The following is a 17517-nucleotide window of genomic DNA, read 5'->3' as shown; positions in this document are numbered from 1 at the left end:
GCGTTTTATGGACTAAAATCATACTGTTCAGAAATGCATCACCTGCATGTTAGACTACAGATTGATAACACCACCATGGTGACATATACTAACTACATGGGTGGAATCAAATCGGTATCATGTGATAATCCGGCTAACACAATTTGGCAATGGTGTATTCAGAAAAACATTTGAATATCAGCTAGTTACCTACCAGGTAACCTCAAATTTAGTGGCAGACACCAGGTCACGCAAATTCAATGACAAACATCGAATGGGTGTTGGACCGCAAAGTGTTTGCTGATATTGTAGCATGATATGAAACACCAGAGATTGATCTATTGCATCTCGGCTTAATCACCAGTTGCCTATCTGTGTTTCTTGGGAATCAGACTGGGGCATCAGCAATGGATGCCTTCTCGCTGCATTGGGGGGGGGGGGGGGGGGGGGGGGGGGGGGGGGGGGCTTTGTTCTTCTTATGCATTCCCTCCTTTCTGCCTCGACAGTCGGGTATTACTTTCTTTACTTTCCTACAACTTCTACCTGGCTCTCCGTTCAAAAAAAACATGTTGGCGGTACAAAAATGTATAAGATATATGTGTTGGGTAGGATTGTAATTACCCGTACTACTAAATAAAAATAAAAACAACAAAAAAAATAAAAAAGCAAAAAATTAAGTAAACCATTTCCGGACCTGGGTCTAACAAACCGAACAATGAACATATACAGCGGCTCACAGGCAGTCCACGAAGAAACTATATCGGGTCCACATCAGGAAGTGGGAGATATTGTTCTAGGAACAACACTACTGTACGACAAACATAACTCTGTTCTGAAATTCCTGGCTAGCCTCCACTATGAGGGGCTTAGGTTAGTGCCACACACTGCGCCAGAAGTGTCTTTTCAGTATTCTGGGGCACGGATCAGAGCATCATTCTGTCGGGTCTCACCCCCTGGTGACTAAACTCATGAGGTGAATTTTGTCTCTGGAGATGGGTTAAAATTGTCATTGTTGTTAAACATTTAGTTTGTAACAGAAACTAAAATATCCTCCAAGTTTAGTGGCAGGACAAATTGAATCCACCATCTTCAAATATTGTTACTAATCGCAAATTTGTGTAGAAACCAAGAACTGCAGGCGTTGGTTAATACACAAAAGGACACCCTAGTCATCCTGCTAGTTTCACAGTTTGTATCCCTTCGTTGTCACTTCTTCCACAGCCAACATTGGACCATTCTGGGCTCCTCCTTTCACAGGTCATCGGCGTTGGCTCTGATTTATTCCGAACCTTTTCATATCTCTCGTTTCCCTGTCCTCTGACTCTCAGTGTGAAGAAGGGTCTCGACCTGAAACGTCAGCTATTTCTTTTCTCCAAAGATATAGGCCAGGCAGAATGGATGTGTAACTGATTCCTTGCTCTCACAAGCCCGTGACTCAGACTGAAGCAACAACGTTTTAACAGAAGATGGACACTAAAAGCTGGAGTAACTCAGCAGAACAGGCAGCATCTCTGGAGAGAAGGAATGGGTGACGTTTCGGGTCGAGACCCTTCTTCAGACCTGAAGACTGAGTTTGAAGGGTCTCGACTCGAAACACCACCCATTCCTTCTCTCCAGAGATGCTGCCTGTCCCACTGTGTCACTGAGTCTCATTTCATCGGCTTCATGTATTGTACGCATGGAAGAGACGCTTTATGTGCCCCTTGCATCTATTCATCCAAGTTTGCTCTTAATGAAATCTCACATCTTTGCGAGGGAGGGATGGAATGGATGTAACCACCGGCTGAAGCAAAGGCATAATTAGGACAGGGAAATAATCCCACCACTTAATTAACCAGGTTCCCGATTGTAAGAACTATTTATACATGTAACATTTTTGTTTTTAAATCAATGTAACTGTTTTTTGATTTTTAATGCCGAGTTAAAACCCCGTCCTGTGGGAAGGGCTTGTGGCAGCTGGTTTCATATCGCCTTCATTGTTGGTAGGTGCTGTCCTTCCACATGGACCACTTAACTTGGTGCTTGCGTTCAGAGTGCCCAGTCACCTATGGCTTGTGTGGGAAAATGACCCCCACCCTCCTGTCTCCACCGGCCAGTGATGTGATGGACGTGGGGGTCTGGACCAATCGCTGACCAGTCCAGCTCCCCCCCGGCGACATCATGTCCGTTATTTGACTTTTCGGCTGAGCATCCATTCAGTAAATGGAGCAGAGCCGGCACCCCGTGGAGCAGAGCCTTTGCAGCATGGGCTACAATCAACCACAGTAGCATCCTATGTCTAATCCCAACTCAGTTCTGCAGTTGCTGATCTACATGTGAATGATTTAACGATCTATTAACTTCCCTTCCTTCCCAGCTCCAAAGATTCACCAGGACAATATTCCACCGCGCAAAAGGTCAACAGGTTCTGCTTCTCATCGACGTCTCCCGACAGGCATGGAGATCTGGATGTGGATCCAGATCTGGAGCTCCTGCATGTGGATGCTCCAGATCTGGAGTGCCTGGCCATGAAGGTAAATGTGCAGGAAGGAACTGCAGATGCCGGTTTACACTGAAGATGGAGTAACTCAGCGGGCCAGGCAGCATCTCTGGAGAGATGGAATGGGTAATAGTTCGGGTTGTGACCCATCTTCAGAAAAACAAAGGGAAAAAGCGTCACCCATTCCTTCTCAACAGAGATGTTGCCTGACCCGCTGAGTTACTCTGGCATTTTGTGTCTAAGAATATAAAAACCGATGTTTTTATATGGACTCATGACATCTCAATCCCCATTTTACACTGAATGGGCTCTTGTTGCCAAAATCTCAACAGCAATGTTGTGACACGCTCGCCCTGCTACTCCGTTATTGCTGATTATGCAACCTTTTTGTGTTTAAATTCCAAGTTTGCAACACCTCAGATTCCTAAATCTCCATTAGAGAAAGAATCCTGATGCTGACACCGTTTTTTGAATATTTCCCTATTTCCTTTTCTTGCATGGAAGGTTTTCGACAATGTTCTGTAATTTCTTTATCTTCTGTTAGCTGGATTGCTTCCTTGTTGCAATCTTGTCCAGTTCTGCCGCATGCCCAGCAATTAGCTCTCGTTGAGCTCCAGTACCCACTCCGCTTGTTTCTGTTTCAACTTCTTTACTCCCAAATGTCTTTGAAGACCCAACTTGACAATCGATCCTCTCCAGTCAAGACTTTGTTTCATTTCTTCAGCTTCTCAAACTTCATTCCAGACATCAGCCTTCCGACAAATAATGCAAAGGCACAGTACAAAGAAGGGACCCGAATCAATATGTCATCTGTACATCTTCCTCCAGAGATGCTGCCTGACTCACCAAGTATTCCAGCACTTTTTTATTGCCAAATGCACAACTGCCCGGCATCCATTCTCTGGCAAATGCTGTTGGTTCTCGCACACTAACACTGTCCCACACACACTAGGGATAATTTACAATATTTACCAAAGCCAATTAACCGACAAGCCTGTACGTCATTGGAGTGTGGGAGGAAACCGGAGCTCCCGGAGAAAACCCACGCAGGTCATGGGGAGAAGGTACAAACTTTGTACAGACAGCGCCCGTAGTCAGGATTGAACCAGGGTCTCTGGCGCTGTGAGGCAGCAACTCTACTGCTGCACCACCGTGATGCCCTCTTAAAGGCGGTGTTTACAAACGGCCAATGACCCACACGGACTGGGAATTGCTTGTTCATTGAGCTGAATGTTTGCCCTGACAATGATGATGGGTGTTCCACCAGGACTGCCGCTGTTTGGTCTTTTGGCCTGTGCCTGATGAAGTGGGTCCCACCACTGCACGAGTGTTGCTCAGCCCCGTCTGCCTGCTCTACACATGCCGTCCCCTCACAGTCTCTGACCATCACTCATGCTGGCGACAAACCCAGGGCTTTACCAATGAGAGTTCACTAGCCTGAATAAAGGGTGGCACAGTGGCGCAGTGGTAGAGTTGATGCCTTTACAGCACCAGAGACCCGGGTTCGATCCTGACTACGGGTGGTGTCTGTACGCAGTTTGTACGTTCTCCACATGACCAGCGTGGGTTTTCTCCGAGAACTTTGGTTTCCTCCCACACTTCAGGATCACACAGACCAGACTTCCCACCATTGACTCCATCTACACTCCACGCTGCCTCTGAAAAGGGAGACCATAATCAAAGACTTATCCCGACCCGGTCATTCCTCCTTCTCCCTGCTCCGGTCGGGACTTTGAAAGCGCACACCACCAGCCTCAGGAACAGCTTCTTCCCCTCTGTTATCAGGCTTCTGAACAGTCCTTCCATAAGCTAGGGTACCGTCTGATTCATCTCTACCCCTTGCAGACATTTGACTACGTGCATGGACCTAATGTGCTACAATGCTGAGAATAATATTCTGCCCTCTGCATCTTCTCATTTCCTCTACCTCATGTGCAGATGTGGCATCGAAGGACGAGAAGCCGAAGCAAAGAAGTGGAAGCCAAATAACCGAACAGAAACAAAGCTGAAATGCCAAATAACAGTAAGCGTACAAAACCGAAAGGCTGCTTCGCCCTAAAAGCCAACTCACTGAATGGCCGCTTTGCCGAAAAGTCAAATAACGGACATGACGTCGCCAGGGGGGCGGGACTTGTCAGCGATTGGATCTAGACCCCCGCGTCCATCACATCACTGGCCGGTGGAGACAGGAGGGTGGGGGTCATTTTCCCACACAAGCCATAGGTGAATGGGCACTCTGAATCCAAGCACCAAGTTGTAAGCGGTCCATGTGGAAGGACAGCACCTATCAATATTGAAGGCGCTATGAAACCAGCTGCCGCAAGCCCTTCCCACAGGATAGGGTTTTAACTCGGCATTAAAAATCAAAAAACAGTTAAATTGATTTAAAGACAAAAATTCATGTATAAATAGTTCTTACAATCAGGAACCTGGTTAATTCAGTGGTGGGATTATTTCCCTGTCCTAACTATGCCTTTGCTTCAGCCGGTGGTTACATCCATTCCATCCCTCCCTGGCAAAGATGTGAGATTTCATTAAGCGCAAACTTGGATGACTAGATGCAAGCGGCATGTAAAGCGTCTCTTCCATGCGTGCAATACATGAAGCCGATGAAATGAGACAACTGTCACACCAAAGATAGACACAAAATGCTGGAGTGACACAGTGGGACAGGCAGCATCTCTGCAGAGAAGGAATGGGTGTTGTTTCGGGTCAAGACACTTCAGACTCAGTCTTCAGGTCTGAAGAATGGTCTCGACCCGAAACGTAACTCTAGCATTTTGTGTCCATCTTCGGCTAAAACAGTTTACAGATTATCTGGTGTTTTGTGCCTAGGAGCTTGTTGTGTGCGTTACGCAGGCAACCAGATGGTAATAAATGAATCGTGTGGGGGTTAGGGTGAATCACCCTGGTGTGGGGTCCAATGGCGGTGCATCGCGGTCAGTGACTCTGGGTGGGCGGAGGGACCTGCCTGTCCCACACCTCTGCTCCACCCGGCGCTGCCGACACACAGCCCGTCACAGTGCGGCTGTACGGGGGAGTTGAGGCGGGGGGGCAACGGTGGCCGTGGGAGAGTGGGGGCTGTCCCGAGGGATGCGCTCCTTCGGCCGCTTACAACTTGGTGCTCAGGTTCAGAGTGCCCATTCACCTATGGCTTGTGTGGGAAAATGACCCCCACCCTCCCGTCTCCATCGGACAGTGATGTGATGGATGTGGGGGTCTGGACCTATCGCTAACATGTCCAGCCCCCCCGACGGCGACGTAATGTCCATTATTTGACTTTTCAGCAGAGCGGCCATTCAGATAGTTGGCTTGTAGGCGACGCAGCCTTTCGGTGAGTAGGCGTTTCGGCAGAGGTGCCTTTCGGTGAGTTTGTGTTTAGGCGACACAGCCTTTTGGTTAGTTGGCTATAGGCGACCCGCCCTTCCGGTTAGTTTGCATTTAGTCGTCCCTCCCTTTTGGTTATTTGGCATTTCGGCTTTGTTTCCGTTAGGATTCCACTTCTTTGCTTCGGTTTCTAGTCCTTCGACCCACGTCCGGGTACCGCTCTACCCATTGTATTTCTGTTTCAGTTTCTTGTATTTATGTGTAGTATTATTGGATCTATTTGGAGAGCTTGCAGAAGTAAGCTTTTCACTACACCTCTATATAGCTGCAATCCTGACACTAGTTCTCTCCGTACACCTCTGGGAAATGTCGCTCGACTTTGGATAACTTGCCAACAGTAACTAAAATAACACTTTGTAAAACCCAGCAATTATGTTATCTTCCAGAAGAGAAAGTAATTCCAATAATCCAGAGAATTCCAATTACCACAAACTCTTAATCTAATTCTCATCCCATAATTTTCCATTTGCCTTCCTTGGGCTGAGATACTTCTGTGCCGGGGTTGGAAAGGCTCATCACACTCCGGGCCAGCAATGAGACTCAGAGTTACACAATCCCTTGTGTCCACAGTCCCATCACCACATCACAAAGCAATTTAGATTTAACTTGCCAAAGCAGCAGTAACTACAACATGGAACACAAGGCAGATATATTTCAGAGCCTGTAAATGGCACCTTGTGTATATTTTCAATTTGTATCAATGAATCAAGAATATTAATGTGCAGCAGGTAGGACATTAAATAATGCAATGCTCAGCCTGGGGACTTCTTCAAGAGCAGTATCGGTCCCAGAGGTGGGTACTCTGCTGTCCTGCCACGTTCAGCTGTGAATGGTGATGGACAATTAAACAGCTAATGAGAGATGAGCTTCCAAGAACATTCACATCCAAACAGCGGCAGAGCCCAGCGCAGGAGTGCCAAGACAATGCTGAAATTATCTCCAACCAGGAGGTAATGAAATGGATGATCCACCTGAAGTCCCCATCATCGCAGAAGCCCGTCTTCTGCCAATTCCAAGAGCTTGAAGTGTTACGAACGGCTGAGAGCGCTGGATCTAACTAGAGTAAAGGGCCCAGACAATGTCTTGGCTGTCATGCTGAAGACCTGGCTCCAGGTGAAGTGGCACCTTCAGCTAAACTGCTCCAGTGCACCTGTAACACTAGCACCAACCCAACAGTGTGGGAAAATATTGATTTGAATAGAATGGAGGTTTAGTTTAGATAGACACAAAATGCTGGAGTAAGTCAGCGGGACAGGCAGCATCTCTGGAGAGAAGGTTAAAGGAATCCACCCATTCCTACTCTCCAGAGAAGCTGCCTGTCCCGCTGAGTTACTCCAGCATTTTGTGTCTATCTTCGGTTTAAACCAGCATATACAGTACCTTCCTACGGCGGTTTAGTTTAGTTTAGTTTAGACGTACAGTGTGAAAACTAACCCTTCGGCCCACCGAGTCCACACCAACCAGCGATCCCCACACACTAGCACCATCCAACACACACAAAGGACAATTAACAATTTTACTGAAGGTACCTACAAACCAGTACGTCTTTGGAGTGTGCGTGGAAACCAAAGCACCCGAAGAAAACACACATGGTCACGGGGAGATCATGCAAACTCCGTACAGACAGCACCCATAGTCAGGATCGAACCCGGGTCTCTGGCGCTGTAAGGCAGCAACACTTCTGCTGTGCCGCTGTGCACCAAAGGCCAGAGCACGAAGTAGGAATCCCGCTTACAACCCAACCAGTCTTTCAGACATCGGCAAAGGGATGGAAATGTTCACTGATATTTCTATCAAGTGTCACTTGTTTATTAGAAACAACACTGAGTTTCAGATCTTTTTATTCCCTCAAACGTTAGGTTTACAATTGATAGGAGCAGAATTTGGCCATTCGGCCCATCAAGTCTACTCTGCAATTCAATCACGGCTGATCTATCTCTCCCTCCAACTCCCATTCTCCTGCCTAATCCTCATAATCCCTGACGCCCATACCAATCAAGAATCTATCTATCTCTGCCTTAAAAATATCCCTGGACCGCCTCCACAGCCTTCTGTGGCAATGAATTCCACAGATTCACCACCCTGTAACTAAAGAAATTCCTCCTCATCTCCGTTTTAAAGGAGCATCCTTTAATTCTGAGGCTGTGGCCTCTGTTGCTAGAATTTTCCACTGGTGGAAATATCCTCTCCACATCCTCTGTATCCAGGCCTTTCATTATTGGATTCCTGAGTGACTGTCTATGAGAGGAAAGGTGGTATTTGAACAAGTGTAACATCAAGGAGCTTTGGTGCAGGTCAAAGGAATCAGACTGAAGACAGAGCTTGCACAATAAGATGTTCCCTGGCTATTGGATGGCAATCATCTCACATCCAGGGTTTCACATGCTCACATGATGTCTCAGGGCCCCATTCGGTGGGTCCATTGTGATAATTGTCAATTTCTCACCAACAAGAACAGGTCATCTGTTCTAGTGATGCAAGTGGAGAACATAAGGCACACATAAACCTCATACTGGGAATCAGTTCCCCAATCCTTGGGGAACAAGGAACGCAGAGGAAACAGAAGGATGGCTTTTGAATAAACAATTGCTCCGCCTCGCATCTCTTTCATTCTTTGGAAGTTTTTCGACATTTTTTTGAAACTTGCACAAAATCGCCGACTGAAACGCAAAGCAGAATTTAAAAAAAAGAAAAATGGGAAAATGCAGCATAATATAGATGAATGTGAGGTTACGCACGGTGGCGGCAAAAACAAGAGGGCAGATTATTATCTCAATGGGGTTAGGTTAGGTAAAGGGGAGGTGCAGCGAGACCTGGGTGTCACTGAATGTTGGCATGCAGGTACAGCAGGCATAGAAACATAGAAACATAGAAAATAGGTGCTGGTGGAGGCCATTCGGCCCTTCGAGCCAGCACCGCCTGATCATGGCTGATCGTCCCCAATCAATAACCCGTGCCTGCCTTCTCCCCATATCCCTTGACTCCACTAGCCCCTAGAGCTCTATCTAACTATCTCTTAAATCCATCTAGTGACTTGGCCTCCACTGCCCTCTGTGGCAGGAAATTCTACAAATTCACAACTCTCTGGGTGAAAAAGTTTGTTCTCACCTCAGTCTTAAATTGCCTCCCCTTTATTCGAAGACTGTGGCCCCTGCTTCTGGTTCCCAACATTGGGAAAATTTTTCCTGCACCTAGCTTGTCCAGTCCTTTTATAATTCTATATGTTTCTATAGGATCCTCCCTCATCTTTCTAAACTCCAATGAATACAAGCCTAGTCTTTTCAATCTTTCCTGACAGTCCCGCCATCCCAGGGATCAATCTCGTGAACCTACGCTGCACTGCCTCAATCACAAGGATGTCCTTCCTCAAATTAGGAGACCAAAACTGTACACAATACTCCAGATGTGGTCTCACTAGAGCTCTATACAACTGCAGAAGAACCTCTTTACTCCTATACTGAAATCTTCTTGTTATGAAGGCCAACATTCCATTAGCTTTCTTTACTGCCTGCTGTACCTGCACGCCAACTTTCAGTGACTGGTGTACAAGGACACCCAGGTCTCGCTGCACCTCCCCCTTACCTAACCTAACCCCATTGAGATAATAATCTGCCCCCTTGTATTTGCCGCCAAAGTGGATAACCTCACATTGATCTATATTATACTGCATCTGCCACGCATCTGCCCACTCACTCAACCTGTCCAGGTCACCCTGCAACCTCCTAACATCCTCTTCACAGTTCACACTGCCACCCAGCTTTGTATCATCCGCAAACTTGCTAATGTTGCTACCTAATTCCCTCTTCCAAATCATTAATATATATGGTAAACAGTTGCGGCCCCAACACCGAGTCTGGCGGCACTCCACTCGTCAGTGAAGGAAGCTAATGGAATGTTGGCCTTCATACCAAGAGGATTTCAGTATAGGAGGTTCTTGCCCAAAGTAGGTGAATCGAGGACCAGAGCACATAGGTTTAAGGTGAAGGGGGAAAGATTTAATAGAAATCTCAGGGGTAACTTTTTCACACAAAGGGTAATGGGGTATTGAACATGCTGCCAGAGGAGGTAGTTGAGGCTGGGACTATCCCAATGTTTAAGAAACAGGTACATGGATAGGACACGTTTGGAGGGATATAGGCCAAACACGAGCAAGTGGAACTAGTGTAGCTGGGACACGTTGGCTGGTGTGGGCAAGTTGGGCTGAAGGGCCTGTTTCCATGATGTATGACTCTATGCTGAATGGACTAACTCCACTGGCAAACGTAGGTGTGCCACAACAGGCAATGTATTCCATACCACCTGGCCACTCTCTTCACTGACACAGTCAGATACGCAGAACATTCAACAGCACAGCACAGGTAGAGGCCCTTCAGCCCCCAATGTCCTCCCTGACCATGACGCCAATCTAACCGTCCCTTTGTGCCTGCACATAGTCTATGTCCTTCAATATCCCAGCCTGTTCAAATGACTGTCGGTTTAAGAGGCTCTTAAATGTGGATATCGTATATCTGCTGCCCAGGCAGTGTATTCCAGGCACCTACTGTTCTCTGTGTAAAAAATGTATAAACCTCCTTTAAACTTTGCTCCTCTAATCTTAAAGCAATGCCCTCTCCTGTTTAACACTTCCACTTTGATAGAAAGACGTTGACGACCAACCCTGTCACTGCCTCTCCTAACGTTATAAACACCCGTCAGCTCATTCCTCAATCTCCAGTGTGCCATTGTTAATAAAACAAGACAGGTTTGTGCAGCCTCACCTTGCAGCTAAAACTCCCTCATCCAGGCAACACCTGATGAACGTCCTCACCCTCTCCATAGCCGCATAATCATTTCTGGTTACTGGCAGAACTAGGACTACATACAACACTCCAAATGTGGCCCAGCCAATGTGTTATCCATCACTCCTCCACTGCACCAGTATGCTGACCCAACCTTCTTCCTAGGGTGGAAATATCAAAGACTACCTTTAAGGAGAGCGGGCAAAGGGGATGTACGGGGCAAGTCTTTTACACTTAGGGTGGTGGGTGCCTGGAACACATTGCCAGGGCTGGTGGTGGAGGCTGATACCAGAGTGGCATTTAGATAGGTACATGGATATAGAGAGATATGTAACTCTTTTGGCATCAAGTACGCACAGACATTGTGGGCCAAAGGGCCTGTTCCTGTCTTGTGCTATTCTAGGTTCTAAGTTCAGCAGGTGGCGCAGTGGTCAGAGTACAGAGTGTGTACGTTCTTCCTGTCACCTGCGTGGGTTTTCTCTGAGATCGTTAGTTTCCTCCCACACCCCAAAGACGTACAGGTTTGTAGGTTAATTGACTTGGTAATAAATGTAAAATTGTCCCTAGTTTGTGTAGCGTAGTGTTCATGTGTGGGAATCGCTGGCCGGTGCGGACCCAGAGGCCAAAGGGCCTGTTTCCACGCTGTATCTCTAAACTAAACTAAAGTCCCAGGCACCATCCTCACTGCAACTTACCTAGGACAAGGTACACTAGACATCCAACATGTCTGTGATTACTGACACACACCGACTTCTACATAAGCAGTGCCATTACCTGAGATGTGCTGTACACCATATCCCTATGACAGATCCATGGTGTTACAAAAAACCTATATCTGAGATTTATCTGCCCACTTTCCCTATCTAGATTTGCATCAATCATCTGTGCTTGATGTGTACTGCTACACCTCTAACAGTTGCAACACATTTATAAAATATTTTATTCCAATTTAGGAAGTTGTATTGTTTTCATCTGACATAATTCACTTAAAAATAAGTCAAATTGCCTGCTGGTGTTCTGATGGTCTCTGCTTGATGAATGGACCAGTCATGAATGAACTCACATCTACAATGCAACAATAATCTTTTTTCTAGCTTTTTTCCAGCTTTTGAGAAAATATATCAACCATGAGGCGGCACAATGGTACAGCGGCAGAGTCGCTGCCTCACGACACCAGAGACCTGGGTTTGATCCTGATCTCGGATGCTGGCTGTGTGGAGTTTGCATGTTCTCCCTGTGACTGCATGGGTTTTGTCCATCTGCTCCAGTTTCCTCCCACACTCCAAAGATGTGCTGGTTTTTAGTTTAGTTTAGGTCAGAAACCCAACGCGGAAACAGACCGGTTAATTTACAAACCAGTACGTGTTGGAGTGTGGGAGGAAACCGGAGCACCCGGAGAAAACCCACACAGGTCATGGGGAGAACATGCAAACTCCCTACTGACAACACCCGTAGTCAGTATTGAACCTGGATCTCTGGCGCTGTAAAGCAGCAACTCTTCCACTGCGCCACTGGGCTGCACCGTGCAACCCTTTAATAGACAATAGACAATAGACAATTTAGGTTAATTGGCTTCTGAAAATTGCCCCTAGTGTGGAGGATAGAATGAGTGTACGGGTGATCGATGGTCGGTGTGGACTCTGTACGCTGAATGTTGTATTTCTAAACTAAACTAAACTTAAATACTAACTCTGGCATATCACCTGACCTATGGCATGTCTCCAGCAAATCTCAAAACAAGCCGACAAACAGCATCAAATCTTTTGCTCAGAGTGCGGGCAAAGAGAACTAGACGATATAGGTTCAAGGTGAAGGGGAAAGATTTAATAGGAATCTGAGAGGTAATTTATTCACACAAATGGTGGTGAGTGTATGGAACGAGCTGTCGGAGGAGGTAGTTGAGGCAGGGACTATTGCAACATTTAAGAAACACTTAGACGGGTACATGGACAGGACAGGTTTGGAGGAACATGGGCCAGAGGCAGGCTGGTGGGAATGGTGGAGATGGGACATGTTGGTCTCTGTGGGCAAGCAGGGTTGAAGGGCCTGTTTCCACGCTGTATGACTATGATTGTATCATTTAAAAACCTGAGCTCCAATGTACTAACCACAGTTGTGTAATCTCAGTGGACTCGTCACGGAGTCTGGTCAGTCCACGCTACCCAAAGGACTACTCTGAACCAGGTCACGTGTGGCTGTAATCAGAGTTGAGGGCAGACTCCGGAGCTTGTGGTTTGATGCATTGCATCCTGTCAAGCATGCTAATGAAGTTCAGCACACAGCCTAGTAATCAGATCATCCCTGAATACACCAAATACTGAGGAATTCCCTTCATAATCCCACATTATTTTGACAATCTCATTAGTTTCAGTTTGGATAATTGTTCATGGCATTGCGGAAATTGATTTTAATTATTCTGCCTCTAGAAATGAAAGGATTTTCACACTTAAATTATTAAAGAATCAGCACCACTATGCTTAATTTGCAATTACTATCAGCGATTTACACTGAAATCCATCACAAGACTGCGCTGAGCCCACTTCCGAATCATTTTCCTTTGGTGGAGCCAGGGATCTCTGTAACCCTCGCTAACTAACACAGACCCTTAACAACTTAATTATTTTCCTGCAAAGAAAAGACCCCTGAAGGAATAGTAAGTAGAGCAACATGATAATGATTGATTGTAGGAAGGAACTGCAGATGCGGGTTTAAACCGAAGATAGACACAAAATGCTGGAGTAACTCAGTGGGACAGGCAGCATCTCTGGAGAGAAGGAATGGGTGATGTTTCGGGACGAGACACTTCTCCAGTCTATTGACTGTCGACTTAGACAATACATGATTACGATAAAGCCATTCACAATGCACTGCTGCATGATAAGGGAATAACATTTTGTGCTGGGTAAAGCCAGTAAAGTCCGATCAAAGATTGTCCGTGGGTCCCCGTTGAGGTCGGTAGCAGCTCAGAACTGTTCTCTAGTTGTGGTAGGATGATTCAGTGGGCCGATAACACCTGGGACAAGACGGTCCCTGAATCTGGAGATGTACGTTTCACACTAACGTGAATAGGTGACGTGTGGGTCAGGACGCTTCTTCCGACTGATTGTAGTAGGGGGGAGACAACTAGAAGAAAGGTGAGGGTGGGACAAATCCTGGTAAATTGTCAGCAATTTTGGGCACCATGTCTGATGAAGGATGTGCTGGCACTGGACAGGGTCCAGAAGAGGTTTGCAAGAATGATCCCAGGAGCGAGTGGGATCAACATATAACGAATGTTTGACAGCACTGGGCATGTACTAGAATTAAAAACTGGCAAAAGAAATATGAAGCCAGAGGAAGAAGGGTCTGGACCTGAAACGTTGCCTATTTCCTTCGCTCCATAGATGCTGCCTCACCCGCTGAGTTTCTCCAGCATTTATGTCTACCTATGAAACTACAGGAAGTAATATAGATGGAAGGGGAAAGCGGGAATTGGGTGTGCAGTGCAAGCAATAATGGGAAGGAGGATGGGGGAGGATGGTTGTAGATTAATTACCTAAAATTGGAGAAATCAATTTCCATACCGTTGGGCTATAAGAATCCCAGACTGAAGATGAGATGAGATGCAGTTCTTCCAGTTACCCCAGCACTTTGTGTCTTTCTTTGCAATCTAGTATCAGCAGTTCCTAGTGTTTACAATCGGGAATAAATGCTGATCTTGTCACTCCCTAACAAGTGAATGAATAAACGCAGACTTTTCATACGCATCTGGCAGGTATTTGTAGGAACTCTCACGTGCCCGAGGTCTGGCTGGACTGGTGACTCCTGCTTCCGATCTAAACATCAGTGGCGCAGCGGTAGAGTTGCTGCCTTGCAGCGCCGGAGACCCGGGTTCGATCCCGACTACAGGTGCTGTCTGTACGGAGTTTTATGTTCCCCCCGTGACCCGTGTAGGTTTTCTCTGAGATCTTCGGTTTCCTCCCACATTCCAAAGACGTACAGGTTTGTAGGTTAATTGTCTTGGTAAATATAGAAATTGTCCAGTACAAAATTGTCCAACTTCCAGTATGGTCCCTGGTAGACTCTTCGGATGGTACAAGGTACAAGGTATCTGGCGTGTGGCTGGACTGATGACTCCTGCTTCCAGTTGAAACATCATTACCCCAAGGTCTCTTGTGTTGGAAGGAACTGCAGATGCCAGTTTATACCAAAGATAGACACAAAATGCTGGAGTAATTCAATGGGTCAGGCAGCATCTCTGGAGAAAAATAATATGAAACTGAAAAAGGGTCTCGACCGAAAATGTCACCTATTCCTTCTCTCCAGAGATGCTGACCCGCTGAGTATCTCCAGCATTTTGGGTCCACCCAAGGTCTCGTTCGATGTGATGGAAACTGCTATCCCCTCATGGAGCACAAATTCATTGTAATGCTATAAACAGAGTGGTGGAGGAACTCGGTAGGCCAGGGTAGCATGTGGTGAGGTGCACTGGTGGGCAGCTGTGTCAAAAGCCTCAGCAATGACCACCTGCTTGGCTTGACCTAGGACCACCCAGCACCGGCCCTTAGAAACATCACTGCACCCCTGCCTCAGTGGCTCCCTCTACACGGACCAATGCCGTCATGAGATCACTCTCACCAGTGCATACCATTGAGTCACATAGCAAAGAAACAGGCCCTTCAGCCCAACGGGTCCATGATGCCCCATCTAAGCCAGTCCCATTTGTCCACAATTGGCCCTTATCCCTCTAAACCCCCTATATGTTCCTGATGCTGGTGGAGTCCAGAACCAGGGCTACAGTTTAAGAATGAGGGGTAAGGCTATTTGGAACGGAGATCAACAAACACTTTTTCACACAAGAGAGATGTGAGTCTGTGGAATTCTCTGCCTCAGAGGGCGGTGGAGTCTGGTTCTCCGGATACTTTAGAGAGAGAGCTAGATAGGGCTCTTAAAAATAGTGGAGTCAGGGAATATGGTGAGAAGGCAGGAATGGGGTACTGAGTGTGGATGATCCGCCATGATCACATTGAATGGCGGTGCTGGCTCGAAGGGCCGAATGGCCTCTACTCCTGCACCTATTGTCTATTGCCTATTGATGCACGAATCCCAGCGGTGGGTAGTGTGATGATCACGACAGTCATTGACATACCAGCATCATCATTGAAGTATCGACACCTATCACCTTCCAATGACCCGTCACCACCGATTACACTTGAACTTAACTGCACACGTTCCTCAGTGTGGTCAACTCCAAGCTCAGTTTAATCCCTGATCGAATAATTTGATCCATTATATGAATCCATAATTTGATCCAGAGGGCTGTGGGGGCCAAGTCAATGTATATTTATGGCAGAGATAGATAGATTCTTGATTAGTACGGGTGTCAGAGGTTATGGGGAGAAGGTAGGGAAATGGGGTTGGGAAGGAGAGATAGATCAGGCATGATTGAATGGTAGAGTAGAACTAATGGGCCGAATGGCCTAATTCTGCTCCTATCACTTATGAAGTGATGAATGTATATAATAGACAAGCAGTGATGACACATACCGGGGAAGGGCACGCCCAGGAAGTGAGCATAGACGGTGTCCGTGTCGATGCCCAGCTCGTTCTCAGCCACCAGTGTGTAGTTGCCATTGTTGTAGTGCGTGGGCTTGTCGAAGAGCAGGCAGCCATGCAGCCAGTCCTTGGTGTCCTCGTACACGTTGGTCTTGATGTAGTCCGTCTCGTTCAGCTTGCGGCCCTGGTGCTGCCAGTGAATGGTGGGCAGGGGGTTCCCATAGACGGTGAACTGAATGCAGTGCATGTGTCGCTGTTCGGGCTCTGTCAGCTCCACAATATCAGGAGCATCTGGCAAGAAGAAGGAGAAAAGTATGTGGACTTAGTATGGGTTTGGAAAATCTCCACTCAAATTTGCTCACATCATCTCTGCCCTACACATGCACCATAGAAAGCAAACTGTGGGTTGCATTGCATTGTAGATACAAGCAACAACAGTTGGTGGCTAATAAACCATTCAAATAATACAGGAGGAGCCGGCATGGGGGAATGTCGGGAGGAGAGAGAGAGGGGGTGGAGGGAGAGGGAGAGGGAGAGGGGGAGGGGGAGGGGGGGAGGGAGGGGGAGAGAGGGAGAGGGAGAGAGGGAGAGAGGGGGAGGGAGAGGGGGAGAGGGAGAGAGAGGGGAGAGAGGGAGAGAGGGAGAGAGGGAGAGAGGGAGAGGGAGAGAGGGAGAGGGAGAGGGAGAGGGGAGAGAGGGGGAGCGCCGAGGGTCCAAGATTCAAGACACATCTATCTGCCACACGTGCCAGTGAAATGTAATCATCCTCCAGCCATGAGGGAGAGGGAGGGGGAGAGAGGAGAGGGGAAGGGCTAGCGCGGGCGCGACGGGCCGAAGGGCCGGGGGGAGGAGGAGGGGGAGGGGGAGGGGGACGGGGGAGGGGGATGGGGAGGGGGAAGGGAAATGGGAGGGGGAAGGGGAGGGAGAGGGGGAGGAGAAGCAATGAGGACCTGGCTCAGGGGTACTACTGTAACTTTGTCAGTGGTGACTATGTACATACCATGGGGATGCAAACAAAGAATTTCACTGTAATTTGTCGCGTGTGACAATAAAGTATTCCTACATTCATTCATTCATTCATTCATTTCATTCATTCATCCATTCATTCATGCATCCATTCATCCATTCATTCATTCTTTCAGGAGACACAAAATGCTGGAGTAACTTAACGGGTCAGGTAGAAAGTTTGTCCCAACCCAAAACGTCACCCACTCATGTTCTCCAGAGATGCTGCCTGACCCACAGGGTTACTCCAGCACTATGTGTCTCTACTCAGGTAGCATCACAGCATGGTTTGGGGACAGCACTGCCCACTGTTGCAGAGAGTGCTAGATGTAGCTCAGACCATCAAACAGACCA

General features: G+C 47.3%; 1 protein-coding gene across 1 annotated transcript in view; it reads right to left on the bottom strand.

The window, feature by feature from the left end:
• The window catches only part of LOC129712812 (NT-3 growth factor receptor-like), a 1009855-nt gene that overhangs the window by 434225 nt on the left and 558113 nt on the right, over positions 1–17517 (bottom strand). The window contains exon 8 of the mRNA XM_055661549.1: positions 16150–16449. Within this exon, the coding sequence (XP_055517524.1) occupies positions 16150–16449 (300 nt within the window). The remainder of the gene's footprint in view (positions 1–16149; positions 16450–17517) is intronic.

Source organism: Leucoraja erinacea, chromosome 33 (assembly GCF_028641065.1).
Source record: "Leucoraja erinacea ecotype New England chromosome 33, Leri_hhj_1, whole genome shotgun sequence".
NCBI classification, from domain to species: domain Eukaryota; kingdom Metazoa; phylum Chordata; class Chondrichthyes; order Rajiformes; family Rajidae; genus Leucoraja; species Leucoraja erinaceus.
This window is presented reverse-complemented; position numbering and strand designations above follow the sequence as displayed.